Genomic DNA, 12,056 nt, shown 5'->3' on the forward strand with positions numbered 1-12,056 from the left:
GGATTATCAGAAGTGTTATTTCTTCTACATCACTTCACAACCAATGATTGCATTGCAGAAAAATTGGAGTGTGCAAGAAAACAAGTATTCGTAATGCAATAGGTCTCGCATTTGCGAGAGTTCAAGCTATTGACATAGTAAATGACAATGCCTTTTCATTTATCTGTTTTGGTCATTAATACATAAATAAAAGGCATTGTCATTTAAAATACCAATAGCTCTAACTCTTGTAAATGTGAGACCTATTTTATTTCAAATAAGTGGCCGCCATTGTCCCGGGCTGCCTGGAATGTGAAATCACACACGGCGTGCTGAATGTTGCATGAAAGCATGTTGTGCTTGCAGTAGGAGAAACTCATTAAAGAAAATAGTCCTTACAGACTAGTGTGTAACAATAGAAGGTAAAGGGCCAAAGCCTATTAACGAATCAGAAGCCAGCATTTACGAAGGACAGTGACACAAGCCAATGACAAATATGGGCGGAGAGTGGGTGGGGCTTCAAGACTATACTCTAATACAGCATGCCTCGCAGAGCAGCACATTTGCTGCTCAGGCTCGACCTAATAAGAGTGCCAACACTTTAGATGCATGTTTGATGCTTCAGAACATTTTCTCTGCTCCTTAGAAGAGCCAAATTAATCTTCCCATATTCAGACACTCGTAATCTGTGGACCAGCACAAGAGAGGGTTGGTAACAGAGGCCAATAACAGCCACGATCATGGAAAAGGCAGGTGAATTGGGGTGCAATAAAATGCCTCATTTTCTTCTTCCCTGGATATGGAGCAACTTCCAATGCTTGCCAACATTAAGCAAAGAGGATAATGTCTCAGCTTGTTAGTGAGGGAATGGTTATAACCAGGATACATGTGATTCATCATAGTCATAATAAAAAGCATCACTTGCTACCTCCAGTCAAAATATTACTGGCTAATATTTCCTTTCGCTGCTTGCGTCGGCCAACGGCCGACACGCACACTACCACCGTAGTGCTGCGCAAGTCCGTTGCCTGACGCGGCCCTGCCCACTGACCTGAACTGCCGCACCAGATTTGCCGCCGTGGTTAACTGGGATTGTGCAATAACAATGCTCTATTCTGTCGAATGACACTGCAATCCTGTAGACTTTATGTGCTCATGGGACAGAACCTGCAGATGCCGGAGGGCTCACAACGCTATGAGAGGAAGACACAACCATGACGTTGACACATTGACAGACCATCTCCAGAACCAGTTGACCCTTTGCTAGTAGGACATTTTCCCTTGGCACTGCTTAAATTCAGTGTACCACACATCAACAGTTGGTTTCAATCGGGTACTTTTGAGCAAATGGACCGTACTTTTAATCTTTCAAAGTTTTGTGTGCAAAACTGTTGTCGCCAAGTCTCTGGTTTACAAATCTGCATTTTAAAAAGTAAACCCCGATTCGTCGCCAGAGCCTAATGCATGCGCACATTTCCAAGAAAAGTGATTATATATGGAATTACTCAGATACTACAAAACGGTATGGTCCAACATCGCTCAGAGAGAGATGGGTAGTGGCTTATAACTGTCACGATCCACTATGACCATGTACTTCATTCTGAGGGGACTACTAAAGAAAACGGCACACTCAGTTTTATTCTGATTTGTCCCTGTTTTTTATCCACAAATAAAGATAATGTTACATTGTATCAGATAAATGCTATGTGTATGTTTATATTCCACACGTGGCTGTGAAGCAGGAAAAGCACTTTTATAATCTTACAGTGACAACCGGGAGTTTACAAAACGTCAAAACTAATAAAGGCTTGTTCCCTCACTGTTTAAGAGTCACTTAAAATGTTTACCCATTTGCCGTTGAGAATTTATAAACAAGGATTAAAATGTCCAAGTTAAAAAAAAATCTAAAGGTACACTCTTTAGACAAACTTACATATATAAGCACAAGTCTCTGTAACATTTTTCAGCTATCTTGATGATTCAATTTGCTTAAATGTATTTAGAGGACTTGCAAAGTGCCACACTTGTCCCCTTATTAACCAATTCTTGGGCAAGGCTGACCAGTATGCTGGACTGTCATCTTTCAGGCTCATGGAGACATCAATGACATTCCCCAGGGACCTGGCAGGTGACATTTGTTATTCCTCAGCCAATTCACACAAAACGTACATTTATTAAGAAGGCTGAAGACCTGTATACCTCCACTTGCAGGACTGAATAGCTTGGTACGGGATTCATACACTTGTCACCACCTGATCAACTGAAGGGATGTATGAAATTTAAACGTAACAGCTACGGTATTTTTCGCTACAGACCAGCAACTGAACTTAACTGGAAATATTAAAGTATTTCATATCAATGAAAATTCTACATAGAGACACTATTTCCCAAATAACAGTGTTTAACTAATTGTAAGAGGGTTGTGCACCTTGTAAAAAGGTAAAGTTTGAGGTGAGTGCCCCTTAGCATTTCTGAATCACTGGTTTGAGACACACACACAAATCTCTGTAGTGGGTGCTCAGTTCATCGCACAACCTTATCAGCACAGCTAGGTCTGGTTTTCAGAAAACAAATGCCAGGGGTTGGAGTCTCAGCAGAGAGGTCAAGAGAACATGTTGTAATAAAGGTCACCCACCTCCTGACCCAGAAATATTGCCATCACCTATGCCCAGGGTCACTGGAATTATGCTACAGGTGAGGACCAAATTATGGGGCAAGAAAAGGCAAAATGTGCGGTGTAATGTGTCACATTTTGTGATGGCATTGCTTCATTTTTATTTTCACACAAAGGGTAACGATAACTGGGCAAAGATTTTACCAGTTTAACAACCAAACACAGCAATAAACAACTCGGCAGACTCCTCCGAGTGATGCAAGCTGGTGTTTTCACTTTAAGGGAGGAAGTCTGCCGAGGGTAATCCTCATCAGAGGCAACTCTTAGTTTTGGATGTTGGCGGTGAAGCCCTTAACCGCGAGGATTACCCGTCGTACAGGGTGCGAACCTGCTGCTCCAGGAGTATCTGGCGCAGCGTGAAAGGACAGCGGATACTTCAGAGCGAGAGACTTTTACAGACAGCGTTGTGCCATCTCTGCATACCCACTGTGGTTTTTATTTTGAACATTGTGAGTTATAGCAAGCACCCACATGGGAATTATTTAATGAAATGTGAGAACTGCAAATACCACAATGCCTTTGTGCATACGCCCACTGGGCGGGAGATGAGACCTGAGAGGGTGGACTCTTGAATAAACGTGCAGGTGTTTCACATTTGCTTGCTGTTTGTTCTTTCAAGGCTCGTGATCAAGGAGTGAAATCTGAAACGCGTTGAGCCACATATGCGAGCGAGTGATGCAAGCTGGTGTCTTCACTTTAAGGGAGGAAGCCTGCCGAGGGCAAGCCTCATCAGAGGCAACTCTTAGTTTTGTGTATATGTGTATATGTATATATGTATATATGTATATATGTATATATATATATATATATATATATATACACACATATATATATATGTATATATATATATATATATATATATATATATATATATATATATATATATATATACACACACACACACACACACACACGCGCGCGCATATGTGAAAACATATACATGCAGCCTAAAATGTTTCCAACATAGCAAAAATGCTGAAATTACATAGGTTTGCATTGTAGTACCTATACCTTCCCGACCCATAAGGAAAATAGGAATCAGTAAACAATTGTCATCCAACAATGCTTTATTGCCATAAAGAAAGCTGGTAATTGCAGGCATTTGCCTGTAGGCTGCAGCAGAGTACTAAGAAACAAAGAAAAACTGACACCTTGCCTCTAAGGCATTAGAGGAGGGGTACCGTGCCTTTAAGACCTCCTGGAGATCTGCCACGCCCCTTTACGAGCCCCCCTAGTTTTTGCATCCCACTTAAAGCCCTGACTATAGAGCTTAGAGCGCAGTGTGCGCGCGTGGCGCCCTCCTGCTCCACTGCTCTTCCCGAGTATAAGTGATAAGCTGCTGCTGCTGAAGGAGGGACGACGTGGTTGTTGCTGCTTCCCTCCCACGTGGTTCTGTTGCTGTTTTCTGCCCACTCCTCGTGGCCCCCGCTTCGTGGGTGCCGCTCGAGGCTACCACCAGGAAGGACTCCCTGACAAGTAGAGGAGCCGTCCAGGGACGTTTCACCCCTGCGGGACTGCGAGGACCAGCGGGCGCTGCGCTTCTATACTCGCCGCAGCTGGTCCTCTTCCCGCCCCCCTCCCGCCTGGATTAAAGAACTGAGGGCTGGGTGTGCATTGTACTGCTGCTGAAGGAGGGACGACGTGGTTGTTGCTGCTTCCCGCCCACGTGGTTCTGTTGCTGTTTTCTGCCCACTCCTCTCGGCCCCCGCTTCGCGGGAGCCGCTCGAGGCTACCACCAGCAAGGACTCCCTGACAAGTAGAGGAGCCGTCCAGGGACGTTTCACCCCTGCGGGACTGCGAGGACCAGCGGGCGCTGTGCTTCTAGACTCGCCGCAGCTGGTCCTCTTCCCGCCCCCCTCCCGCCTGGATTAAAGAACTGAGGGCTGGGTGTGCATTGTACTGCTGCTGAAGGAGGAGCGACGTGGTTGTTGCTGCTTCCCGCCCACGTCGTTCTGTTGCTGTTTTCTGCCCACTCCTCGCGGCCCCCGCTTCGCGGGAGCCACTCGAGGCTACCACCAGCAAGGACTCCCTGACAAGTAGAGGAGCCGTCCAGGGACGTTTCACCCCTGCGGGACTGCGAGGACCAGCGGGCGCTGCGCTTCTAGACTCGCCGCAGCTGGTCCTCTTCCCGCCCACTTCCCGTTATATACAGACAGCGTCAGACGCGCAAGCGGGACGCGCTCGGGGCAAAGCGCGGAGCGAAGCCCGGGCAAAGGGCGGGCCGTTTGAGGCCGTTCGAGGACCGGAGAGACCCGGACCGGGCTCCCCCCCCTGGTCGGGACCATTCCATCGTCCAACTTGTTACAGCCTTGGACCACTTAGACACAGGGATGTGTACCAGGGAAACAAGGAGCAAATCCGCACAGGTCATGGCTGGAGCCACCAAAGGCACCATCGATAATTACTTTGTCAAAGCTGGGTCTCTTTTGATAGACGAAATTACTGTACTTGAAAGACGCATCTCGCAAGAAATTGATTGGGTTAGGAGATCATCAATCGGTCCAATGGCTCTGGCTAAAACTCCTGAAGGAAGGACAGAACTTCATAGCCCTAACCAGGAGGGCCCAGAGGCAAATCAGTCGGCTATTAACCCAGACCTCACTATGGAGGCCTTAAGCGACCTTGAGGACATGAGCCTCATGACTCTACCAATGGCCCAAATACCACCTGTCCCACTCCCAATCTCTAGTAAGGACCTGGCCATTGTCAGTACTAGCGAGAACACCTCTGCTCCCCCAAGAGGAGTAAGGGAGGGAGCCATTCAAAAAAGGAAGAAAGGGGGACAAACCAAAGGAGGTAGTAAGCTAAAAACATCTGAGCCCAACCCTGCTAATGATGCTGCTAGCTCTGGCGGTAATAACTTGGGCCAATCATCTAAGATTGGTGCGGAGGCCCAACCAATTGTCATTGCACCCATAGATACACCTTCTCACTCTATCAACTTCTATATAGAATCTTCTAACGAGGACATTACACTCGCAGATGTAGGTACACTGTTCAGGTCACTCCTAAGCCCCCACGAAGCCCGGCTGATAAAGATCGAAGCCAGGTTGGTTAACATCGAAAAATCCACAGTCCAGCTGGCACACAGTCTTAAAACAGAAACCAAGAGTGCCAAAGGGGGGTCAGATCAAAAGCTTAAAAAGAGTGCCGACCCCACAACTTTAATGAAGAAAACTGGCCCAACCACCTCCCAACATACACAATATAAACCTAATCAAAATAAGATCCCCCAATCCATGGCTATCGCAAACAAAATCACATCACCCACACAAATTCAGGTACCGGCACCCCCATCTCAAAATACATCTACTAAACCGAAAGATAATGCTAAACCCTCTGATAAAACACAAATTGATACAAAATCTCCAGACAATATGCATAATAACTCTCGTAAAATCAAACCTGTGAATCTACCACCCGAGGCGTCCCCCTACACAGTGATCCTGGCGGGTGTACCTGAACTATCTCCCACTGCCATTGAGACGACCGCCTCACTCAAGAACAAAGTTATCAACTGGTTGTCCATATATAGACCTCTTCCGCAGGGCACGACCAGCGATGTTCTCATGGTGAGACGCGTCGCCTGGGTGGGCAATCTGAGAAAGACAATAAGAGGTGACTGCGTTGTGGTTAGTTTTAGAGAACCAGGGACAGCCTCATACATCTGAAGCTGGGCCTCTAATGATCAAGGGAACCTCATCCAGTCTCTCCCTCTCTCATCCTTTTACCCATCAAGCATGTATATAACAGAAGACCCAAGATGGGGGTATCATCAGGAATTATTGGAAGATTGGGAGAGTAATAGTGCAGGAATGAGGGAGCTTCATTACCCCAGGAGTATGGTGCCTGAATACTTACCAACGTATGGTGATGAAGAGGGGTGGGAGTATACCACTAGGAGGAGGGGTGGATGGGGTGGAAGATCGAGAGGAGTCCCAGGGCCACATAAAATGCACCACCCAACCTACCTTCCAACTTCTAATAGGTACAGCAGCCTTGAAATGGTTGACTGACTGCTTGACTCCAAAGTCAGGGCTGAGGACCGATTTCATCTAACAGATCATAGTGAAGATAGATTCACCCCTTGCGAACAAACCCAGCCCCCAATAGAACCAACAACTGTTCCCAACGAACCCAGCCACTTCCAAGACCCCGGTAATCCTATAACAGATGCATGGGGTAATGGTAGTAATTTACGGGCTAGACAGGGGGAATCACCACAAAACACAATGGGGAATCCTGTCGCTAAAGAGAACAACCACTCCAATACTGAGCTACCATTTCCAAGACGTCCAGCACTTAACATGATTTCATGGAATGTAGCTGGCCTTGGCAACAAAATGGAATGCCCGGAGTGGCGGTCGTTCATTAGCTCAAAAAGTATCTGCCTCTTCCAGGAAACCTGGGCAAGAGAGGAGTACACATGCCCGGGGTTCGCAGTGTTTTGCAAAAAAGCTAAATGGGGAGGAAAGGGACGATCGTCAGGAGGGTTGGCAACCTTGATTGCCTCCCAACTGGGCTGCAAGGCTAGGTGCTTAGCTGTTGACTCAGAGGATATACTACCTGTCCTGCTAGAATGGCCAAATTCCGCCAAACTGGTGGTTATAAATGTCTATTCGAGACCCGCTGCTATATCATGCGAATCGAATACCATTGAAGAACTCTTGGTTTTCCTGAGCAAAATCCCAAGGGACCTTCCCCACGTGGTCGCAGTGGATCTGAACTCGCACTACAAGCCACTCCCTGGCCTTCTTGATGGACCCTCCATAGAGGAGGACTCAAGATGGCTGATACCTGCCACGGTGGCACCCCCACCAAGAGCTTGGACTCCCCTTGCACTTCAGATAACTGCACTGACCCTTAACCACGGTCTAAGAGCATGTAACGGGCGCACAAAATCAGACAACCCAAGTAAATGCACTTTCAATAAATTAGGAAGTGAATCCAGACTTTATGTCCTAGTTCAATTGTCAAGTTGGTCACAAATTATTGACTTCAGGGTACTGGATAGAGAGGACAGTGACCACAACGCTCTCGAACTCGAATATGCCATCCCAGGCATCGAGGACATGGGACTGGACAAAGAAAATGCAATTACAGGATTACTCCTGGAGAACAATAGGAGGAGAGTCAGGTGGGGGAAACTGGCCACAAGTGGCGTTAAGCTACGTAGGCTCTACGCTAGAATCACTCCAGTGTTGGAAAAGGCATTCGCCCTTGCTAATGAATTAGACAACGGGGAAAATAGAGAGCAATTATGGCGAACCCATGAAGACCTAATAAACACCCTGGAGTTAGACCTATTTGTCAAAGGAGCAGGTAAAACTAATGGGACACACAAAAAGTCCTGGTATAATGCCACATGCCGGGACTCAAAACGAGAACTCCTACTCGTAATAAAGGCGCGTGGATGCCGGGAGATGATACAAGCCAAAAGACGGGCCTATAAGACATGGCTGGCAAATGCTAAGGCCGAATGGGACCAAAAACACTGGGAGGAACTCTCCGGTGCACTAGCCACTAAAGATTCTCGCAAATTTTGGCGGCTAGTCAACCACGGGTCAGAAGATCTCCCCTTGGCAATCAAACCGTACATTGCCCCGGGCACATGGCAAGAGCACTATCAGTCCTTATATGCTATGGAGGATGCGTCCCAGAGCACCCCTCATTGCACTATTCCAAGTAACCAGGAGGGCGAACCCTTCACAGAAAAAGAAGTCCGTGCTGCAATTGCGGGGTTGGCAGGAGGAAAAGCTCCAGGGCTTGACGGGGTCCCAGGAGATCTCTTCAAGCAGGAGCCAGGGATATGGGCCCCGTATCTCCTGCTGATATTTAACGCGGTTCTCAAGGGCATGAAGTTCCCCGACACTTGGCTAGGCGCAGAGGTGGTCCCAATATTCAAAAAGGGATCCCCTCTGCTCCCAGCCAACTACCGTCCAATAAGCCTCATCGATGTATCGCAGAAGCTTTTCGGTAGGCTAATATTGGATCGGTTGCAGAATTGGTTGGAGGAAACAGATACTCTTAGCCCATACCAGGCAGGATTTAGGAGGGGGGTCTCTACAATCGACCAAATATTCAGATTAAACCTCATGTACTGGAGGACCGCACTTATCGAGGGTGGCACCTTGTACACGGTTTTCGTGGACTTACGCGCAGCCTTCGATTTAGTGCCAAGATCAAAACTGTGGGAGGTAATGGCTGAGCTAGGCGTTCCGAAAGATATCCTTGCAATTTTGATGAAACTACATCATAACTTCGCAAGGGACAGGTGCGGGAGAAGCGGTAATCTAACTGAAAGATTCCCCGTTCACAGAGGGGTGAGACAGGGTTGTGTGCTTGCACCGACCTTGTTCTGCCTCTTCGTGAACGGGGTAATCGCACACCTGACTGGGACTGCCAACACTGATGCCCCAAAATTGACTGGCAGCAGGGTGCCCGCAATCATGTTTGCAGATGACACCCTGCTGCTGTCTAAATCCCCGACGGGCATACAGAGGGTGCTTGATGGCTTCCTGGAGTTCTGCACAGAAAGGGGTCTTGAAATTAACCCGCAGAAAACAAAATTTGTGATCTTAAATCCCAAGTCCTTCAAGCGCCCAAATCCTCGCCTTGGCGCAGTACGCTTGGAAAGGGTTCACACAATAGAGTATCTGGGGATAACCTTAAACCAAAACCTTACGTGGGGGGCTCACCAGATTAAAGCGAACATGAAGTTGGCCCAGAAGGTGGGTGGTATTATGAGAATTGCGGTTAAGTCAACATACCGCCCTCTGAGCCCTGTTATCCAAATATATAAAGCCCAGGCGCGGGGGGGAGTAACCTATGGTGGAGAGATGTGGGGCCATACTTCATCCTCCAACTTGCTGACCACTGAGAATACATTTTTAAGGCAGCTGACCGCTCTCCCGCCAAGCACCCCACTCCTGCCCCTGAGACTGGACCTGGGTTTGAGGCCCATCACGGAGGAACTAGGGCTCAAACCTTTAACATTCTGGCGGCGCATCTGGAGCAGCCAAGATCTCACCTCCTATAGAACTGAGTTACAGGAATTTTTTTCCTTACCTAATGCCACCAAGACCCCTTGGTTAAATTACATCAAGAGAACCTGTGAGACCCTTGGACTGCCAGAAATGTGGTCACATGCAGAAAGCGCAAGTGTCAGGATCCCAAGGAAAGCGCTCTCCAGAGCATACTATGATAAAATGCTTCTCCGAGCCCTGGACAGTGCACGAGAGGGATCTTTGACAGATCGCTTTATTACATTCAAAGACTCATACAACCATGAAAGTGTTTTGGATGGCATGACTCCTGTTCTAACAAGAAAATTATTCCTGCAATGGAGGTATGGGATCCTCCCTCTAATGTCTCTTACTAAAACATGGTCTGGTCTGTCCCCTACAGAGACGTGTCCCGCATGTGCCCACACTAAGGAGAACGAAGTACATGTTATCTTTTTCTGTCGAGCTTACCAAAAAAGCAGGATATTTTGGCTCGTCCCCCTCCTTAAAAAACTGGGATTCAGAACATTCCTGCCTGCATTCAGAGTGCTAAAGACAGATCTATCTCCGCCAACTGTGTTTGCCCTAGCTAAATTTTCAAGTGCAATGTGGCACGCCCGAACCCGACACATAAAAATGGCAGGAGACCCTTGGAAATCCCCTTCCCTTGATTCACTGTCACCCTTGTTTTAACTTTTTTAATTTATGCATTTAATACTATGATATATTGATACTTCGGAATTTTAAATGATGTGTTATATTGTATATCTTTTATGATCACCAGATCGAAATAAAGATTTGACATTGAATTGATAAGCGCTTTGTGCTGCGTGCACTACATACAGCGCTAGAGTACAGTAGCACAATGACACACTCACAGGGCTGCAGCCCGTGGGATGAGGTGCACCCCCAGGTTCAACTAACAACCATTGACAAAGCCAATGGTCCTGCCTTGTTGTAGGTATGATGTCACTTGTATCGTATCTCTGGATACAATGACTGAAACATCAAAATACAAGTCGGGCGGCACATGTGGTAAACACAAATTTTTAGCTCATATGTTTTAAATCACACCCTTAATTACTGTGGCCACGACCCTTTACCAGACCCCCTACTTTTTTCATCCCACTTAAAGCTCCACTGCTCTTCCCGAGTATAAGTGGTGAGCGCTTTGTGCCGCGTGCACTACATACAGCGCTAGAGTACAGTAGCACAATGACACACACACACAGGGCTGTAGCCCGCGGGATGAGGTGCACCCCCAGGTTCAACTAACAACCACTGACAAAGCCAATGGTCCTGACTTATTGTAGGTGTGATGTCACTTGTATCGTATCTCTGAAAGCAATGAGAGAAACATGAAAATACAAGTCCGGTGGCACAGTGTGCTAAACACAGAACAAGGGTAGTGGAACAATTGCCAGAACAAGGCATGATGGACTACGGACCAAATATTCGTTTTTATTATTTTGTCCCATTCAATCCCCAGAAATGCAATGTGTGAGAAACTTTTCTCAACACACAACTGAACAGCTACTAATCTTCACATGCTGCAGAAACCTGCCATTCTTGCCTCTTGAGCTAAAAAAAATAATCAATTAAATGCAATTTTGGCTGCGAACATTAAATTGTAGGAACTAAAACATAATGGTGAAACGCAGGACTTGTGAAAAGAAAGGCTTTGTTGTGGTCCCATGATAATAAACCTAATAGTCGTGCTACTACTGTGCTTTCAGAAAATCCAACAATACTCACAGGTTTTAAATGGATAACCGAACTGTTTGACATCACTGTGTGGTCCCCTTCCATCAGTTCCAGCTCACTCTTGTCATCAGAGGCATCAGGGAGACTATTTACACTACTGCTTTGGCTGCTGGCACTAATTGACATGCTGGGAATTGACTGGTTACTTCCAACGCTGTTGACAGTTCCGGTCCGACCCACACCATGATCTGTATCCTAGAGAGGGGAACAGATAAAAGCTGTTAAACCGTGCAGACTCATGGGTTAAGTTAAATCCATAGAGCTACAGTACGTATTATACTAAATAAGCATATAATTGGCTTTTGCCAGGCTAATCAACAATATTGTGCTTCTACAACTACCAGGAGTCTACAATCCTGCCAACCAAGTGGTCCTCACAAGGACCTTGTAGGGATCCGGTCTTCACAATAATTTACTACAGAATACACACTGGCACACCACACACCCTGCTCCGCTTTTCACTCCAGTCCTGATTCCTACTTCAGCATTCTGATGCATTATGGACTTGGTACAATAGTTTTTTTTGTCGTCAATCATAGCCAAGGTCATATCCTGGAGCTGGAGTAATTTGTGTTATCGTGGTTCCAAAACGCTTAGCAATTAATTGACTCATAGTTATGTGCATTCTCTCACAT

General features: G+C 46.7%; 1 protein-coding gene across 2 annotated transcripts in view; it reads right to left on the bottom strand.

The window, feature by feature from the left end:
• The window catches only part of TAOK1 (TAO kinase 1), a 1,359,031-nt gene that overhangs the window by 629,353 nt on the left and 717,622 nt on the right, over nt 1-12,056 (bottom strand). For both annotated transcript variants that reach the window (XM_078680056.1, XM_078680057.1), the window contains exon 12: nt 11,413-11,616. In XM_078680056.1, coding sequence (XP_078536182.1) covers nt 11,413-11,616 — 204 coding nt within the window. The remainder of the gene's footprint in view (nt 1-11,412; nt 11,617-12,056) is intronic.

This window comes from Lissotriton helveticus, chromosome 3_1 (assembly GCF_964261635.1).
Source record: "Lissotriton helveticus chromosome 3_1, aLisHel1.1, whole genome shotgun sequence".
Lineage (NCBI taxonomy): Eukaryota > Metazoa > Chordata > Amphibia > Caudata > Salamandridae > Lissotriton > Lissotriton helveticus.